The sequence below is a fragment of the Lactuca sativa genome, chromosome 6 (genome assembly GCF_002870075.4).
Source record: "Lactuca sativa cultivar Salinas chromosome 6, Lsat_Salinas_v11, whole genome shotgun sequence".
In the NCBI taxonomy this organism is placed as follows: Eukaryota; Viridiplantae; Streptophyta; class Magnoliopsida; order Asterales; family Asteraceae; genus Lactuca; species Lactuca sativa.
In genome coordinates this window covers 38,384,581-38,405,837 of record NC_056628.2, presented here as the reverse complement: position 1 = coordinate 38,405,837, position 21,257 = coordinate 38,384,581, and the positions used below count along the sequence as shown (strand labels likewise).

Genomic DNA, 21,257 nt, shown 5'->3' with positions numbered 1-21,257 from the left:
ATCTTTGATCCGACATTTTACTTTGTTATACCGTCTGTCCCTATTTTTACTTTGTTACCCTTATCAACACAATCAACTGTTTCAATAATTAGAGAGTTTTTATGAATAAAACTAATATAATACTTTCTTATAACAGAAATATAATAAGCTATGTTATTCTGAAATTTCTCTTTTGTTATTAGTTTTACGCTTATTATCTACTTTTTAAAACTCATGACTTCTTAAAAATGAAATTAAAATTCATCAAGTTTTACGATTACATAAAGTTAAACTCATATTTTATAAAAACGACAAAAAATGTAATTATCTTTATTAAAAAAATCAATATATAATTAAATAAATATATTATCTTCGTGTTTTATTGCCATGAATTCCATGTTTCTTACGACAACGACTTTTCAAAAGCTGTCCATTTTGATAGAAGATTCAAGACTGATCATTCTACGCGAACATGAAAAAACTGAAACAAAATTTCTAAAATCGAATTCCTAATCACCAATTATCAACCCTCAATCTCCAAAAGTTTTCCATGGCTTCCGAATCCACGTATGAGCTTCACTTCCTCTTGATTCCATTCCTAGCCCCTGGCCACACCATCCCCATGATTGACATGGCCAAATTACTCGCACAGCAACCAAATATTACTGTCACAGTCGTCACCACACCCCTCAACGCCGTTCGATACAGTCCCATCCTCAACAAACCCGGACTCCCGGTGGGTTTCCTTCAACTTCCGTTTCCATCCACGGAGGTCGGATTACCAGAGGGATGCGAAAGTCTAGACGCTCTCCCTACTCCCGATCTAGCGCTGAAGTTTTCGGCTGCAGTTGACATGCTTCAATGGAAACTCGAGCAAAATTTCCATACTTTAGAACCTCGACCAAGTTGTATTATATCTGATAAGTACCTCGCTTGGACTGCTGATACTGCAGCTAAATATCAGATACCCAGAATTACTTTTGATGGAATGAGTTGTTTCAAACAGTTATGTGCTCACAGTTTGTATGCATCCAAGGCGTTCGATGGTTTGCCTGAGTCAGAGAAGTTTGTGGTGCCTGGATTGCCTGATCGCATTGAGTTAACAAGAGCACAGCTTCCGGTTGAGTTCAATCCAAGCTCACGAACCTCAAGTGAGCGTCTTGAACTGGTGAGGAAAACCGATTTGGGATCTTATGGAATGGTGATCAATAGTTTTGAAGAACTGGAACAAGAATATGTCAATGAGTACAAGAAAGTTAAAGAAGGTAAGGTCTGGTGCATAGGTCCATTGTCACTATGCAATGATAGTGAAAAAGATAAGCTTCAAAGAGGAAAAAGTTGCACAATTTCTGAACAACAATGCTTGGAATGGCTTGATTTGCTCCCACGTGGGTCCACCATCTATGCTTGTCTTGGTAGTGTGAGTCATGTGACACCTCTGCAACTCATCGAGCTTGGTTTAGGTCTAGAAGCATCAAATCATCCTTTCATTTGGGTGATTAGAGACAATGAAGTTGAGAAGTGGGTAATAGAAAGTGGGTTTGAAGAGAGGATAAAAGATAGGGGTTTCTTGATTCGAGGTTGGGCCCCACAAGTGTTGATTTTGTCCCACCCTTCAGTTGGAGGGTTCTTGACACACTGTGGATGGAACTCCATACTTGAAGGAATATGTGGTGGTGTAGCCATGATCACATGGCCTCAGTTTGCAGATCAGTTTTTGAATGAGAAGTTGGTGGTGGAAGTGTTGGGGGTTGGGGTGGGTGTTGGGGCTGAGGGTGTTGTGCATTGGGGGGAAGAAGAGAAGTTTGGAGTGAAAGTGAAGAGTGAGGATGTGAAGAAGAGTATATTAAAGGTAATGGATGATGGGATTGAAGGAATTGAGAGAAGAAAGAAAGTGAAGGAACTTAAGAAGATAGCAAATAGAGTGATGGAGGAAGGAGGATCTTCTTACATGAACTTGAGACTACTAATACAAGATATAAGGGAACATATAAAATTATAAATTGAGGTAAAGAGGTTGTTTTTGAGACATGAAACTTAACAACAAATAATCACTCCCAAATGATATGTTTAATCAATGTTTATGAAACAAAATTAACCACACAATCGTTTGGTTGTATTTACTATTAAGCATATTTTGTGAGATTTCTTGAAGCACAACACGCATACAGTTGGAGCACAATAGGCATAACATAGTATTTGACAAAAGCAAAACACAAAAAGGATAAAACACAACCTTGTAAACAAAGACTATAGTCCAACAAACTTATCAAAACACAAGGTTTATAAAAATATCTTTTTATTTAGCATCTTAGCCGGCTTTCTGTCTTTCTAATAAATATATTATATTCTTTAATTTAATTTTCCGCCTTTGGATTTTTCCCGATTAGACAAAACTTGTAGCAACCTCCACCTTCCTCTACAAAGTTATGTTTTTTTTATTGTGTAAGCAAATAATCGCTTATGCATACGCTTACCTCATCACGGATTTATCTAATAAATTAAAGAGGGGAAGGGAAAGGAGAAGAGAATGAAACCCTTTATTTAGAATGCAAATGCAATTCCATTATCCCACATAGATTCAATCCCTCAAAAATGGCTTTAGAAGAATCACAAGAACATAACCAGCTTCATTTTCTTGTTATACCCATGGCATCCCCAGGCCATTATATTCCCACCATTGACATAGCCAAGTTACTATCTCAACATGGTGTCCGAGTCACCTTCATCACCACCCCTGTAAACGCCCTAAGATTCGGTTCCATTCTTGATCAAGCAATCAAATCAGGTCTTCCCATTAATTTTCTTGAATTCCCATTTCCATCTATGGAATTTGGATTACCAGAAGGCTGTGAGAGCTTAGATACTCTCCCTAGTTTCAACTTGATTGGATCACTTTTTCAAGCCTATAATACACTACAAGAAAGAGTCGAACAATATATAGAAAATCTGAATCCTAAGCCAAGTTGCATAGTATCCGACTCGTTTCTCCTATGGCCAGCCGAAACAGCAAAAAAGTTTCAGATTCCAAGGATTATATTTGATGGAATGAATTGCTTCACACAGATGTGTAACCATGTTTTGTACCTCACTAAGGTATATGAAACTGTGGGTGAGTTGGAGTCATTTGTTTTACCTGGTTTGCCTGATCGTATTGAACTAACAAGATCCCAACTGCCTATCGTATTCAATTCAGGCTCAAAAAATTTAGATAGTTTTCATGAAAAGCTTCGGATATCTGAATCCGAAGCATATGGAGTAATCATAAACAGTTTTCAGGAGTTAGAACAAGGATACGCGGATGAGTATCAGAAACTCAAAGGAGGTAAAGTTTGGTGCATAGGGCCATTATCGTTATGTTACAAAGATGTATCAGAGAAAGCCCAAAGAGGTAACAAGTCGTCAATTAACAAAAACGAATGCCTCAAGTGGCTAGATTTTCAAGAAAATGGTTCGGTGATCTATGCATGTTTAGGAAGTGTTAGTCGTGTTGAACCTACACAACTAATTGAGCTTGCTTTAGCTCTAGAAGCAACTAGAAGGCCATTTATTTGGGTAGTTCGGGCAGGTCATAAGACGCAAAAGATAGAAGAATGGATAGATGAAGAGGGGTTTGAAGAGAGAACAAAAGAGAGAGGTCTATTGATCCGTGGGTGGGCTCCACAAGTGTTGGTTTTGTCCCACTCTGCGATTGGAGGGTTCTTGACACACTGTGGGTGGAATTCGACTCTAGAAGGAGTGTGTGCTGGTGTTCCCATGGTGACATGGCCTCAGTTTCAAGAGCAGTTCTTGAATGAGAAGTTGGTTGTACAAGTGTTGAGGATTGGAGTTAGTGTTGGTGCTCGAGATGTTGTCCATTTGGGTGATGAAGAGAAGTCGGGAGTGGGAGTAAAGAGGGAGGAGCTGAGGAAGGCTATAGAGATGGTGATGGAAGAAGGGAAAGAAGAAGAAGAGAGAAGAAAGAGAGCTAAAGAACTAAGTGAGATGGCATATAAAGCAATAGAAGAGGGAGGATCTTCTCACGGGAATATAACACGATTAATTGAAGATATCATGCAACAAGCCACTAGTAGGAAATTATAAGATTATGTTCAATTTCCTCAAGTTCCATGTATGAACCATGGTCTTTCATGGGTATGATAATCTCATAAGTTGGTAATTTTAGTGTTATAAAGTATTTTAGGTGGTTGGAATTCACCCAATGAGTTTTTGAGCAATGACCTAACATTTTTCTTGTTATCAAGTTTTTCCAACAAAAACATGGGGAGGTTAATGTCATCCTTAATATAATAAGGATTAGCGTGAGAAGAAAGTGATTATGACATCTCGATTACATTACATTGAGAAAATTCTCAATAAATATAATTATAGAGATTGTTTTCCGATTAGCACTCCCATGGATATGATTGTGAAGATTATGCCCAATATGGGCAAATCAATTTTACATTTGAAATACCACATGGTTATAGGATGTTTGATGTGTATCATGACAAATACTAGTCCATATATTGCTTTGAGTAGGTATGATAGAATCCTAGTACTTCATTGGAAAGCAATCAGAATGGTTTTCAAATCTTTAAAAGAAGCCACAGATTATGATTTGTCGTATTTTTGGATATCCGTAAGTTATACATGATAGTTGAGGAATGTTGGATAACCAATGTAAAAGATGATGTTCCACAAGTGGTTGGAAATTATATATCGAGGGAAATGCCATTTTGTAGGCCTCCAAAAGAAACCTACATTACAAATTCAACAATCGCATCCAAATTTGTAACATTAGTAGTTGTAGTAAAGAGACAAAATGGATAAAGAATATAGATTTCGTTGTGATTGCGACCGATATCATAAATTTCTATCCGTTGTGATAATGGAGCAACTTTGACTAAGAAACAAAACCAAGTTTATAATGGAAAGTCTCAAACACCTAGACATCAGGGCATCTACAAACAACATGATTCATGAATTATTCAATCAGAACAATGAATTATTTATTGAGGCTTATATTTAACTCGGTATGATTACCTTGGAAAAATTTGTTAAAAATGTGTTATGTTAAAGGTTGTAGATTTCCTACAATCCTAATTACTGAAACTCATGAATGGGTGCTACTCCTAAGTTACTTTGGTTAATGCAGATTTGTTGAGGGACTGAAGTGGAATAAGGTAGAGGTTCATGGGTTGTCTTGAAGATGATATATAGCTGAGCAGGATATATTGCAAGTACAACTAAGCAATGTGTGGATACATTAAAGGATATGAAGCTCCACAAACTATCTACAATTGTATTTGTCCCACGTCGAGTACAAATGCAATTTCTCTACTCTGTTGCCTACTGTATATTTAGAGCTTATTACATTGAGATAATAAGCATCGTATACATTATATATCACATCCAAGGTTCTAAAAAGTTCGTCATGGATCCAAGACTTGTGTTTGCCGTCACGCTTTAACAAAAAGTCACCTTAAGTGATATGTATGTAAAAATGAATTATAGTAGAAAATATATACAAACTTATTAATTATATACAACACGCCTTACAAACGGTGTGACTTACCATGGTTCGTAAAAGTTTGATGTTTGACATTGCCGCCAAGTTACGCCCACCATTATTTAGAACCTTATCATAACACATATGGAAACCCTACAAAGTAATTATCATCAACTTCAAATTTTTGTATCTGTGATTATTCTCCTTTGAATATTCATAGGTTGTTTGTGTAATATTGGGAGGTATGTTTCCTTTTTGTTAGTTAAATAACACAGAAACATATGAGTGTTCTTTGTTAGGTTAGATTGATTTGTATAGGATTAGAGTAAGGATTTCTTGTGTAAAAGTATCTGAAGATCTTTTAATAAAAGTGTCTTCTTCTTACTTCTTATTTATGTTGTGTTCCTAATGTTATCATTAATCATGAACAATGTGATTTTGGTGGAATATTTTTGGACTAAATAAAATTGTTAGAGCAGTTGTCAAAGGGTTTACTTAGGGACTTAGTTCGCAAGACTTTTATCTTCATGGAACAAAATGTTGGTGATTTTAGTGTCACCCTGTCATTTTATGTAACTAGAACTAACATGTGAGCTAAGGGGCTTCATAATTTGTACTCTAATATATGTATGGGTTTGTGCAGAGTGCACACATGTATAAGATTGAATTAGAAGTTGGTTCGATGACAAGTCGGGGGTCGGAGGGCAGCTCCCCTGGGTCTGGGGTTTCCAAATGGGTGGCGCCCCTTTGGCAAGGTCTAGGGGCAGCGCCCCTAGAGGGGTCCAAGGGGCAGAGCCCTTGGCTGGGGTCCCGCTGATGAAATTTTTCAGTTTTGGAAACCCTAAATCCTCATTAAATTTCGAATTTCCTGGCTTGCTTCCAAAGCAACCAATAACGGCCAACCCTAATAGAAACCCTAATCTCGTTTATTATATAAACAACTCTTCTCTTTAAGAAGATACACAAAATTCTTAAGCTCTCTTTTTTCATCAAACTAACAGAGAATCCTTCTAGTAATTTGGCTTACGACTTCTATGCCTAGAATCGTAAGTGTCCTCTTGGATTATCCTAGGATGAATTTCTTGCAACCCAGGCATAGGGTAGAAATATCAGTTCGGAAAGTGTTCACACAATCCAAGTGGTATCCAGATCTCCACTACAAACCCTACTTTTTCTTACAATTGAACTATATTCTATGTTCCTGGAGATGGGAGACTCAATCCACGAGATGACTATGAAGTTTGCAAAGCTGGAGAAGTTCGAAGGCGTCGACTTCAGGCATTGGAAGAAGAAGAAGCACTTCATGTTAACTACTTTGAAAGCAGCATATATGCTGACTACTCCAAGACCAGCGGAGGCTGAGGAAGGTGTTGTTAAGACAATTGAAGAGATAAGGAGGAGACAAAAGTGGGACAAAGATGACTACATTTGCAAAGGCCACATTTTGAACGGCATGTCTGATGCTTTATTTGATATCCATAGTGAAGCCTTATGTGCCAACGAGTTGTGGGACACCCTTGAATTGAAATATATCATTGAGGAGGCTTATAGAAAGAGGCTTTTGGTTAGTGACTTTAATAATTATAAGATGGACGATTCAAGGTTTGTTACTGAACAATACAATGAACTCCTTTGCATATACGATCAGTTTAAACTGCACCGTATGAATATGGATGAATCCATTGTTGTGTCAACCATCATTGACAAACTGCCTCCATCCTGGAAAGACTTCAAACATAACTTAAAACATCAAAAGGAGGAACTGTCTTTGGTTAAACTTGCTAGTCACATTCGTATTGAAGAATCTCTTCATGCGAAGGAAAGTGACAAACTGATAAACCCAAAGGAAAAGTTGAATATGTACAGCCCTCGGTTCATATGGTTCAAACAAATCAAGGAATCAGAACCACAAAGGACATGGAAAATGTAAGCAGGAACATGTCCCAAGCAACTCCAACAAAAAGAGAAAGGATCTGGTTTGTTGGAGGTGCAATCAAGTTGGGCATTGAAAGCATGATTGTCGTGTGAATTTAGGCAACAATGGTGTTGGAAACAATGGAACCAATGGGAAGGTGAACGGGTCTTCGCCCCAAGTTGAAGGAGGTCAGTTTTTTACTAACTTTGATAATTCTAATCAGAATTATGTTTACTATTTTTCATTCATTCTAGGATCATTCTATATACAGGATGATAATGTTGATTGGTGGATCGACTTTGGGGCAACGAACCATGTATGTAAGGATAAACGGATGTTTGAAACATTAACTCTCCTTGAAGATGGGTCGGTGCTAACAATGGGAGACGATTCATTTATTCCTATTTGTGGTGTTGGTGTTGTGTGTCTTGAATTTACTTCTGGAAAGACAATTAGGCTTTTTGATGTTTTGTTTGTTCGCAAGATTCGCGAGAATCTTGTTAGTTCTAGTTGTTTGAATTCTGATGGTTTTAAACAAGTTATTGAGTCGGATAAGTTTATTTTGTCTAAGGGTGGAATGTTTGTTGGCTTTAGATATTTAAACAATATAATGTTTCATTTGAATATTGTTGAAAAATTATTACCTGTTCAAAATTCTGCATTTTTAACTTCTGCTTCTAACGTTGATAAATATATGCTTTGTAGAGAGGAAGTAATTGAGTGTAAAGAAACTTAGGCTATAAGTGATGAACAAGTTTTGTATCTATGTTAGCAGAGGCTAATATATGAGAGCAAAGAAGTATGTACCGAAGCTTATTGAAGGTACTCTTGTAGAGCACTATGCAAAACTATGGTCATATGGTCATAAGATATTGAGGACAAATCCAGGATCAACTGTGAAACTAGAGTTGGAGAATGGTCTAGATGGGAAGAAGTATTTTAGCAAGTTCTATGTGTGTTTTCAAGGAGTGAAACAAGGTTGGATTGAAGGATGTAGAAGGATAATAGGATTTCATGGCTGTTTCTTGAAAGAGATTTGCAAGGGGGATTGCTTTGTGCAGTTGGGAGGGATGAAAATGACCAGATATATCCTATTGCTTGGGCAGTGGTTTGTATGGAGAACAAGCAAAATTAGAAGTGTTTTTTTAGATCTTCTTATTGATGATCTCAATTTTAATTTAGGAAATAGATACAATTTAATGTCATATCAACATAATGTGAGTTTATTATATAGTAATACATTCCTATTTATAGTGTGAAGTTGGTACTAAACCTTATTATTATTATTATTATTATTATTATTACTATAGGATTTGATTGGGGTCGTTAAGGAGTTGATGGCATTTATATAGCACATGCAGTGTGCTAGACATATTTGCCAAAATTTGCAAAAAAAGATACATTGGGTTTTTATTCAAAAATTGCTTCAAAAACATAAACATAGCAATGGAAGACTTTAGATTTGAACAAAATATCATTTTGCAACCTTTGAAGACTTTGATTCTCGTGGGATATTGGAAGTTGTTGAAGTGTAACATGAAACTTCAAGGTAGAAGTTCTCTAGAGATATCCACCAAAAGTAAATCAACTTGATAAGATGTTAGTCTTCTTCTTGTAATAAAAGAATCTCTTAAGCTCTTAAGACAAAGAAATTACTTTGCGTTAAAAGAGACTATTCAATTATCATCTTCATCTTTATGTTCTTAACATTTTAAGAGACAAAAACCAGAGACAATATGGAGATGGGAAGCCATAAATTTCATGGTTTTTGGCTTTTCAAAGAAGGGAGAAAACTAGTTCTTTTAAGTCCTAACTCTAAGCCTTTATCTCATGGGTCTTAGCACTTTAAGGCCCGTGTTTTATCAAATCAACTAGCCATGCTTTCTAAGAGCATGGTGTGTTGAATAAATTAATCAAAAGCATGTCTTCTTTCTTCTTTATGGTCTCCTTGAATATTTTATAAAAAGAAGAAGCTAGTTTTTATATAAAAACTCTTCTAATTTTTATAACTTATAAAACATATAAATCCATATAAACGAAAAACCTTTTCATCCAAAAAGATGTACATGACAAAATAAATCATAACCTATGATATATTTTGACACTTAACATTGAAAATTAATATTTCCATGAAACAAATAATGTATAACTAATTACTATATATATATATATATATATATATATATATATATATATATATATATATATATATATATATATATATATATATATATATATGACATCCCCAAATTCACGGTCATTTTAAAAAATTTATTTATGCTTATTTAAAAATCAGAGTATCCATTTTACAGATTAATATTACGGAATTTGTTCCCAGAAAACATGATAAATATATTATCAAAGCATTTCCGAATAAATGTATTTTGTTTATATTTAAAACATTGGGATGTTATCGTCAATACATAAACATAAGCATAAACAGACCTTACATTCATTTACACTAATGATTTACATCTCTGTTAATCTCTCAGTGCAATATAGTTTCGTATCGACACCTATGATACAAATAAACTGAGTGGGTCAGGTTGGGAAACGTGGTGAGTACATAGGGTTTTCAACCCACAATAAAATAATTATTATGTTTAATCATCAAACAATTAACCTAATTTCCCATCCCGATTATCTTCTTTATTCTTAAGGATCTACCCTAAGAATGATTTATCCTTCATTGATTCATTCATTCCTAAGGATTGTCCTAAAGAATAGGCACGAAGTCCATCGCTGTCAGGGTTTATCTAACAGACACTAAGTCCATAGCTGTCGATGTTATCTATTAGGCACTAAATCCATAGCTGACAACGTTCATTTGTAAGGCACTAAGTCCATAACTGCCAATGATTATCTATAGGGCACTAAATCAATAGCTGCCAACGTCCATTCATAAGGCACTAAGTCCATAGCTGCCAGGGTTTTTAGAGTACATATGGTGAACACGTAGTTCAAAGATTATCTATTAGGCACATCTGCCAATATTATCCATTAGGCTCAGTTGCCAAGATATTTCGAGTACATCTGGTGAACATATAGTTCAAAAACACCTACAGGTTGCGAGCCTGCTAGCGTTCCACTGGACTGTCTAGAATAGTCTGTGGTTGTCATCTATACTCTACTAGATGATTGGATCATCGTTTATGTCAAGGCTTCTCATCATCTTTTCACCTCTCAACGTCTATATCATCTTTCATCTCTCATCATCCATATCATCTTTCATCTACCTATCTTTACCCAATATTTATAGAAATATTGGTATAAAAATACATATACAGTTTAAATCGAATAAAACATGTATATTTCGTTCATCCAGCATAAATATCAAGAACACAGATAATATGCACACATAGCACATAATTTATATTAAATACTTCATATCTATGTGTATGATGAAAGTAAATATGCACTCACTTGTTAAAGTGATGACTCGAAATTCTGGCAGTGCTTCGCTTCTATTAATTTTCGTTTCCTTCGACAAAACCTAGTATCATTATTACTAGATTTTAGTCTAGTATTTATTGCGACTAATTATTAGTCTAGATTCATCATTAACTCAAAGTCTACTTTCATGATCTATCAAGTAAACATCAGCCATGCAGGACAGTTGGGAGGCAGGGCCATTTCGGCATATAGCTTTTCTGAAATCCAACAACCAAGCCAACATGACCATTCTAGACACCTCTCATATAAGTATATCAATTAGTATAACAACTTTGAATCACTGATAAATCTTTTTTATAGGTTCATAATAACGATAATGAACTTAAACGTAAGTTATACTTAAAGTAGGGTAAGCATAACTCGATTACAAGGGAGTTTGGCGAGGAACCGGGCTCTTATGGGCAGAACTTCTAAGCCGAAAGCTCTTCTTCTCAAGGCCTTCTGGCGCTCCTGTACTCGCTCCTATCACTTAAGAAGTACTAGGGAAACACTTAAGAAGTACTAGGGAAACAGGAAGAGGGTTTGGAGTTATTTGGGAGAGAAGTGTGAGAAAGATGTGAAGAAAAATGAGGAAAAACGCCTCATATTTATAGGTCGGAGGATCGAATTACGTTGGGTGTAACTTTAATGTATATTGGGAGTACTCGGTACGCGGGGCGTACCAGGCGCTATGCGGGGTGTACACAGCCACATGTCAAGATTCGGTGGCAAGGCGTGGGGAGAAATCAATGGTCAGGATTTTGCCACGTGTCACCTCGCATCTTAACCCCAAAATTAATTATCTTCTAAATTCCGTAACTTTCGCATACGATCTTCGTTTTTTTACGTTCTTTATATCCACGTGTAGGTAGTGACGTCATCTACAACTTTCATTTAGACTCCTTTGGCTAAATTTGATTTTATTTTTAAAGTTATATTTTAAAAGGCTTAGACAGTTAAAGTCCGTTAAAAATTCATAACATTGTGATCAGACGTCTGTTTTCGTCTGTATTTATACCGTTGAGCTCCTATTAATGAGATATTCAATTCTCATTTAGGTTGTTTCAGCTAAAAATCGATCGATCTAAAAGTCGATTCTCGGGTTGCAGACTACTATGCCAAATCTTAGAAAATCATAACTTCCTCATACAAAGTCAGATTTGGATGTTCTCTATATGCACAATTTTGGTTTGACGTCCACTACGACTATTGTTTAGATCGCTAAGGATAAAAAGTAGTTTATCAAAAATTCACTTTTTACGATACGTGGCGTCGTGTCGGTTTTGTCTCAAAACTTCAACGGGTCATAATTTCTTCGTTATAAGTCAGATTTCAGCATTCTTTATATGTACGAAATCTTTGTGACATATACTATAGATTAGTTTAGATTATTCACTTTAATAATATTCTATAAAAAAAGTCGTTTTTTACGCGTATTATCTCTAAATTGACTAGCCCGAATCTGCGAGCGTTACAATAAATACATACATACATACACACACACACACACACACACACACACACACACACACACATATATATATATATATATATATATATATATATATATATATATATATATATATATATATATATATATATTTACATCAAGTTGTTGTTAGTGTGATCCTTTAGGATCGTATATTATCTAGCAATATCATTCTATAATAACTCTTGGACATATAGATCTTTCAATCTCCCACTTGCACACAACTCATCATAGATTAATATAGACAGTGGTGAACGTATTGCAACATTTCACTGCCCTAGTAATATATGACTTAGTGCAATTCTTTCAATATCAAATTCCCAAAAGCGCACAGAATCAATTAATGTATAAGGTAAGCTTATCAGTTATCCCTTTTTCACAAACATCCTATTGACCATGAGACTTAGATGGAAATCAATCTCATTTGTTACTTTGATACTTAAGATTAAAAATTAATATTTCCATGAAACAAATGTTGTATAATTAATTACAAGATATATATATATATATATATATATATATATATAGGGCAAGGTTCCTGTGTTTCTTATATTTATTACTAGTTGTGAGACCCGTATATTATACGGGTTGATTAAAACATAATGTTAAATAGGAGTGATTAATGAGAAGTTTATTTGAATTTGAAATATGAAATAAGTGAAAAATTATGACAAAAAAAACATGAAAAAATTAAATTAACTAAAATTATGTGTTTAATTGTCAGACACGTGTACTAAACAAGTTATTATAACAAAATGTTAAATACAAAGGTTAAAGTGTAAATTTATTTGAAATTGAAATTAAAATTTCAAATTTCAAATTTGAAATTAATAGTCACTATGGTAGGTTTAATTTATGGAAACTAATTATTGATATATTGGAAATGAATAATGAAGTAATGACAAGTGGAAAATTAATATATCTCAAAATTATGACAAAATGACATGTGGCCAATTAAATGAGAGAATGACAAGTGGCAATAACATTTTCATTTATTAGGATAGATTTGCTAGATGCACCAATGGGAATTTAATAAAATTAAATAATTATTTAATTAAATAAAGATAGATATTAAATGATTTCCATAATTGTTTGTATGTTAAATTATATCCATAATTATGATTCTCTTTTTATAGAAACTAATTAAATCCGTCGTTAATGTCAACAATAACAATATTTCATAATGAATTCGCATCGAGGTTTTCATGTATGGGTTCATGTTTTGTTTATGGACCCTCTCATTTAAAATACAACAAAATTGCATTGAATATGAAGAACAAGAGTGTCTTCTACTAGAATATACTCTCATTCTGTTAGAATTAACTCTCATTCTTCTCGAATAAACTCTCATTTTGCTATAATACACTCTTGTTCTTCATATTTCAGACAAATTTGTTGTATTTAGAGTGAGTGAGTCGTGAAACAAAATATGTACCCATACACGAAAATCTAGATGCAAATTCATTCTGAAAGAATATTACTATTGATATTAATGATGAATTTTATTAGTTTCCATAAAAAAAATTATAATTATGGATATCGTTTAATATACATATAATTATGGAAATCATTTAATATCTTATTTGATTAAATAATTAAGAAATCATTTAATATCTATCTTTATTTAATAAATAATTATTTAATTTTATTAAATTCTTATTGGTGCATTCTAGCACATAATAAATGTAAGAAACACATGAACCTTGCCCAATATATATATATATATATATATATATATATATATATATATATATATATATATATATATATATATATGTATATATATATATATATATATATATATATATATATATATATATATATATATAGAATCAAGATCAAATAAGAAGGAAATTTTTGGTAAGAAAGTAAGAAGTTTTTTTTTCTACATATTTTTTTCGCGAACAAACAAAATAAATCATTAGATGATTCATTTGTAAGATGATTCACAAGAAGAAATTCTAAAAAAAAACGTCTCGATGATTCATTTATACAATGATTTTGTTATTATTCACTAAAATTGTCACAAAAGTGAATTTTTCTTAATTTACTTAAAAATGAATCATAAAGATGTTTTTTTGGGAATTTTTTTCTTGTGAATCATGTTACAAATGAATCATCTAGTGATTCATTTCTTTTGTTCGTCAAAAAAATATGTAGAAAAAAAACTTCCTACCTTCCTATCAAAAAAAAATTCTTATCGGATCTATATCCAATATATATATATATATATATATATATATATATATATATATATATATATATATATAGAGAGAGAGAGAGAGAGAGAGAAATTAAATATCCTCCTACTTTTGTTCCTACAAATCCTCGTAGCTACCCAATTAAATGATGACATGTGTTATTTTAATATATATACTAAAATATCATTAAATGAGCATTAAATGTGACACATATCATCATTTAATTGGGTAGGTAGATTTGTAGGAACAAAAAATAGGAGGATATTTAATTTCTCATATATATATAGGGCAAGGTTCATGTGTTTCTTACATTTATTATGTGCTAGAATACACTAATAAGAATTTAATAAAATTAAATAATTATTTAATCAAATAAAGATAGATATTAAATGATTTCCATAATTATATGTATATTAAATGATATCCATAATTATGATTCTCTTTTTATGAAAACTAATTAAATTCATCGTTAATGGCTGCAATAACATTCTTTCAGAATGAATTCGTACCTAGATTTTCATGCATGGGTTCGTGTTTTGTTTATGGACCCTCTCATTTAAAATACAACAAAATTGCATTGAATATGAAGAACGAGAGTGTATTCTAATAGAATATACTCTTATTTTGTTAGAATATACTCTCATTCTTCTAGAATAAACTCTCATTATGCTATAATACACTCTTGTTCTTCATGTTTCAGACAACTTTTTTGTATTTTGAGTGACTGAGTCGTGAAACAAAATATATACCCATACACGAAAATCTAGATACAAATTCATTCTGAAAGAATATTATTACAAATATTAACGATGAATTTAATTAATTTCCATAAAAAAAAATTATAATTATGGATATCGTTTAATATACATATAATTATGAAAATCATTTAATATCCATCTTTATTCGATTAAGTAATAATTTAATTTTTACTAAATTCTTACTGGTGCATTCTAGTACACAATAGATGTGAGAAACATATGAACCTGACTCTCTCTCTCTCTCTCTCTCTCTCTCTCTCTCTATATATATATATATATATATATATATATATATATATATATATATATATATATATATATATATGTATATATATATATATATACAAGGTGTGAGACACATGTATTATATGAGTTTATTTAAAAAAAATTAAATATGAAATTTTAACAATTTGAAAAGTTTGAATTTATAACAAAAAATAAGAAAAATTTTGAATTATTAAAACTAACGAGACTTTAATGTATTGAATACATTACATATATAAACCATTTTTAATAAATACCTTACATATTAGATGTGGAATTTTAATTTAATAAAATGATAAATACAATAAAATGACAAATGGAAAATAAAAAATTCAAAAATTCTAGAAAATGTCATGTGTACAAATGAAGGAGAAAAAGACATGTGGCAAAAAGTTCTTTATTTATTTAGGAGGATATATATATATATATATATATATATATATATATATATATATATATATATATATATATTATGTGCTAGAATACACCAATATAAATTTAATAAAATTAAATAATTATTCAATTAAATAAAGATAGATATTAAATGTTTTCCATAATTGTATATATATTAAATGATATCCATAATTATGGTTCTCTTTTTATGAAAACTAATTAAATTATCATTAATGTCAGCAATAACATTCTTTCAGAATGAATTCGCATCTAGGTTTTCATGTATGGGTTCTTGTTTTGTTTATGGATCCTCTCATTTCAAATACAACAAAATTGCATTGAATATGAAGAACGAGAGTGTAATCTACTAGAATATACTCACATTCTGTTAGAATATAATCTCATTTTTCTAAAATAAACTTTCATTCTGCTATAATACACCCTTGTTCTTCATATTTCAAACAACTTTGTTGTCTTTTGAGTGAGTGAGTCGTGAAACAAAATATATACCCATACACGAAAATCTAGATGCAAGTTCGTTTTGAAAGAATATTATTGTTGATCCTAATGATAAATTTAATTAGTTTCCATGAAAAAGAATTTTAAATATAGATATCATTTTATATACATATAATTATGGAAATAATTTAATATCTATCCTTATTTTATTAAATAATAATTTAATTTTTACTAAATTCTTATTGGTGCATTCTAGCACACAATATATGTAAGAAACATTTGAACCTAACTTTCCCTCCGTCTCTCTCTCTCTCTGTCTCTGTCTCTCTCTCTCTCTCTCTCTCTCTCTCTCTCTATATATATATATATATATATATATATATATATATATATATATATATATATATATATATATATATATATATATATAGGGAATGGTCCATGTGTTTCTTACATTTATTATGTGCTAGAATGTACCAATAGAAATTTAGTAAAATTAAATAAAAATAGATATTAAATCATTTCCAAAATTGTATATATATTAAATGATATCCATAATTATGATTCTCTTTTTATGGAAACTAATTAAATTCGTCATTAATGTCAGCAATAACACTCTTTCAGAATGAATTTGAATCTAGGTTTTCACGTATGGGTTCGTGTTTTGTTTATAGACCCTCTCATTTCAAATACAATAAAATTGCATTGAATATGATAAACGAGAGTGTATTCTACTAGAATATACTCTCATTCTGTTAGAATATACTCTCAATCTTCTAGAATAAACTCTCATTCTGCTGTAATACACTCTTGTTCTTCATGTTTCAGACAACTTTTCTGTATTTTGAGTGAGTAACTTGTGAAACAAAATATATACCCATACATGAAAATTTAGATGCAAATTCATTCTGAAATAATATTATTGCTGATAATAATGATGAATTTAATTCCTTTCCATAAAAACGGAATTATAATTACGAATATCATTTAATATACATATAATTATGGAAATCATTTAATAGCTATCTTTATTTGATTAAATAATAATTTAATTTTTATTAAATTCTTATTGTTGCATTCTAACACACAACAGATATGAGAAACATTTGAACCTAACTCTCTCTCTCTCTCTCTCTCTCTCTCTATATATATATATATATATATATATATATATATATATATATATATATATATATAGGAATTTAATAAAATTAAATAATTATTTAATTAAATAAAGATAAATATTAATTGATTTCCATAATTGTATGTATATTAAATGATATCCATAATTATGATTCTCTTTTTATGGAAACTAATTAAATTCGTTGTTAATGTCAACAATAACATTCTTTCAGAATGAATTCGCATCTAGGTTTTCATGTATGGGTTCGTGTTTTGTTTATGAACCCTCTCATTTAAAATACAACAAAATTGCATTGAATATGAAGAACGAGAGTGTATTCTAATAGAATATACTCTTATTCTGTTAGAATATACTCTCATTCTTCTAGAATAAACTCTCATTATGCTATAATACACTCTTGTTCTTCATGTTTCAGACAACTTTTTTGTATTTTGAGTGACTGAATCGTGAAACAAAATATATACCCATACACGAAAATCTAGATGCAAATTCATTTTGAAAGAATATTATTGCTGATATTAATGATAAATTTAATTAGTTTCCATAAAAACAGAATTATAATTATGGGTATCGTTTAATATAATTATGGAAATCATTTAATATCTATTTTTATTTGATTAAATAATAATTTAATTTTTACTAAATTTATATATATATATATATATATATATATATATATATATATATATATATATATATATATATATATATATAGGGAAGGTCCATGTGTTTCTTACATTTATTATATGCTAGAAAACACCAATAAGAATTTAATAAAATTAAATAATTCTTTAATTAAATAAAGATACATATTAAATGATTTCTATATTTGTATGTATATTAAATGATATCCATAATTATGATTCTTTTTTTTATGGAAGCTAGTTAAATTCGCCGTTAATGTCAACAATAAAATTCTTTCAGAATGAATTCATATCTAGGATTTCATGTATGGGTTCGTGTTTTGTTTATGGACCCTCTCATTTCAAATACAACAAAATTGCATTGAATATGAAAAATGAGAGTGTATTCTACTAGAATATACTCTCATTTTCTAAAAATATACTCTTATTCTTCTAGAATAAACTGTCATTCTGCTATAATACACTCTTGTTCTTCATGTTTCAGACAACTTTGTTGTATTTTGAGTGAGTGAGTCGTGAAACAAAATATGTATCCATACACGAAAATCTAGATGAAAATTCATTCTGAAATAATATTATTGCTGATATTAATGATGAATTTAATTAGTTTTAATAAAAAGAAATTATAATTATGGATATCATTTAATATACATGTAATTATGGAAATCATTTAATATCTATCTTTATTTGATTATATATTTATGGAAATCAATTAATATCTATCTTTTTTTAATTAAATAATTATTAAATTTTATTAAATTCTTATTGGTGCATTCTAGCACATAATAAATGTAAGAAACACATGGACCTTGCCCTACATATATATATATATATATATATATATATATATATATATATATATATATATATATATATATATATATATATATATATATATATATATATATATAGGGCAAGGTCCATGTGTTTCTTACATTTATTATGTGCTAGAATGCACCAATAGGAATTTAATAAAATTAAATAATTATTTAATTAAATAAAGATAGATATTAAATGATTTCCATAATTGTATGTATATTAAATGATATCCATAATTATGATTCTCTTTTTATGGAAACTAGTTAAATTCGCCGTTAATGTCAGCAATAACATTCTTTCAGAATGAATTCGCATCTAGGTTCTCATGTATGGGTTCGTGTTTTGTTTATGGACCCTCTCATTTCAAATACAACAAAATTGCATTGAATATGAAGAACGAGAGTGTATTCTACTAGAATATACTCTCATTCTGTTAGAATATACTCTCGTTCTTCTAGAATAAACTCTCATTCTGCTATAATACACTCTTGTACTTCATGTTTCAGACAACTTTTTTGTATTTTGAGTGAGTGAGTCGTGAAATCAAATATGTACCCATAGTCCCATACACGATAATCTAGATGCAAATTCATTCTGAAAGAATATTGTTGATGATATTAATGATGAATTTAATTAGTTTCCATAAAAACGGAATTATAATTATGGATATCGTTTAATATACATATAATTATGGAAATCATTTAATATCTATATTTATTTGATTAAATAATAATTTAATTTTTACTAAATTCTTATTGGTGCATTCTAGCACACAACAGATGTAAGAAACATTTGAACCTAACTCTCTCTCTCTCTCTCTCTCTATATATATATATATATATATATATATATATATATATATATATATATATATATATATATATATATATATATATATATATATATATATGAATCAAGTTGTTGTTAGTGTGATCCTTTAGGAAGATATATTATCTAGCAATATCTTTCTATAATGACTCTTGGACATATAGATCTTTCAATCTCCCACTTGCACACAACTCATCGTAGATTGATATAGACAGTGGTGAACGTCTTGCAACATTTCACTGCCCTAGTAGTATATGACTTAGTGCAATTCTATCAACATGCAATTCCCTCCCTTTGTCACAGAGATCCTGTTGCACATGAGACTTGGATGACAATCAATCTCATTTGTAGTTCAACTTTGGGTAACATGTGTTAGATGTCTAACTCTAAACACATAAGAGGACAAATCCCATCTTGACTACATAAGCCTCTTGCATAGTTCACACCATACCTGAAAATGGCTTTTATAACTCTCATGTAAGGATTAACATTTGACCATATCAAATTCCAAAACTCCCAACACTTAGGTCCCACTATGTATCTGAGGTGTTAAGGATACAAAGATAGTACCTTTAATCAAATATCACTCACAATTATGATCTATGAGTTGATCTTGATATGGGTTCGTTCAATAGTAGTTTTATGATAAGTACCTATGAAACTTGGTTACAACCATTTGCCTACTTTCATCCAGTGAGAGTCAATTAATCCAATTTATATTAATCTTACTTCATAATTTCTCCCACAATTATAACTGACTATGAACTTTTAGAATAATAAGATTATTCACGGATTAAACATGTTAAGATTATTCATAATTTTCCATGTGCCCCTCGTTGCCACACATGTAGCAGATAGACCCTGACCAACACGATCCCTCATGCCCCTTGCCGCACTTACTGCAAGTGTAGCCCTTTTGGCCTCCAACTCTCGAGTCAGTGGGTTTGAGCCACTTAGTTGTCATCTGTGATTGCACTAGCCTCCTATCTCTCCCCCGAGACTCCCTCTCCTCTCACTCTTGAGTCTCTAGCTCAATCTCTCTCATCCTGGTATTGGTTTGTGGCTCAAACAATGTCTGATACAAAGTGTTCGCCACAACTCACGAATATCTTTCCTCAGGATACTCCGATACCGACTCACGTGTGCCTGCTCCAAAGTCATGTGCCCAGGGAAAAGTAGGTCCCTCTCATGGAGGTTCCTGTTGATCTCTGTCACCGTCTCTATCTTTTACTTGAGAGACAGGAACTCCTGGGCCAACCTCTCTTTCTATCTCTCTTAAGCACCGACACAAACTCATCTTTGAACATCTCCGTAAATCTCTCCAAACTCATCTGGAATGTACTTGACCTGGTTGCCATGGTCCATTTGGGTTGCATGGCATTGCAACATTTGGATAGACTATATGAGAGAAAGGACACTTAAGGTTTATTAATATATTATA

The 21,257-nt window shown here is 31.4% G+C and overlaps 3 protein-coding genes across 3 annotated transcripts; all 3 read left to right on the top strand.

Moving 5' to 3' along the window:
- Window positions 1-389: 389 nt before the first annotated feature.
- Window positions 390-2,136, top strand: LOC111894118 (UDP-glycosyltransferase 73C3). Its single transcript, XM_023890201.3, has one exon. The coding sequence runs from the start codon at window positions 530-532 to the stop codon at window positions 1,979-1,981; it is 1,452 nt and encodes a 483-aa protein (XP_023745969.1). The 5' UTR covers window positions 390-529; the 3' UTR covers window positions 1,982-2,136.
- Window positions 2,137-2,437: 301 nt separating this feature from the next.
- Window positions 2,438-4,367, top strand: LOC111894127 (UDP-glycosyltransferase 73C6-like). Its single transcript, XM_023890211.3, has one exon. It carries the CDS (start codon window positions 2,575-2,577, stop codon window positions 4,060-4,062), a length of 1,488 nt encoding a protein of 495 aa, XP_023745979.1. The 5' UTR covers window positions 2,438-2,574; the 3' UTR covers window positions 4,063-4,367.
- A 2,310-nt stretch (window positions 4,368-6,677) lies between these two features.
- LOC111894190 (uncharacterized) lies at window positions 6,678-7,400 on the top strand. The gene has a single exon (XM_023890272.1). It carries the CDS (start codon window positions 6,678-6,680, stop codon window positions 7,398-7,400), a length of 723 nt encoding a protein of 240 aa, XP_023746040.1.
- Window positions 7,401-21,257: the final 13,857 nt, after the last annotated feature.

Coding starts and splice junctions, on each gene's coding strand:
- LOC111894118 (XM_023890201.3), top strand. CDS start 530: ATGGCTTCCGAATCCACGTATGAGCTTCACTTCCTCTTGATTCCATTC.
- LOC111894127 (XM_023890211.3), top strand. CDS start 2,575: ATGGCTTTAGAAGAATCACAAGAACATAACCAGCTTCATTTTCTTGTT.
- LOC111894190 (XM_023890272.1), top strand. CDS start 6,678: ATGGGAGACTCAATCCACGAGATGACTATGAAGTTTGCAAAGCTGGAG.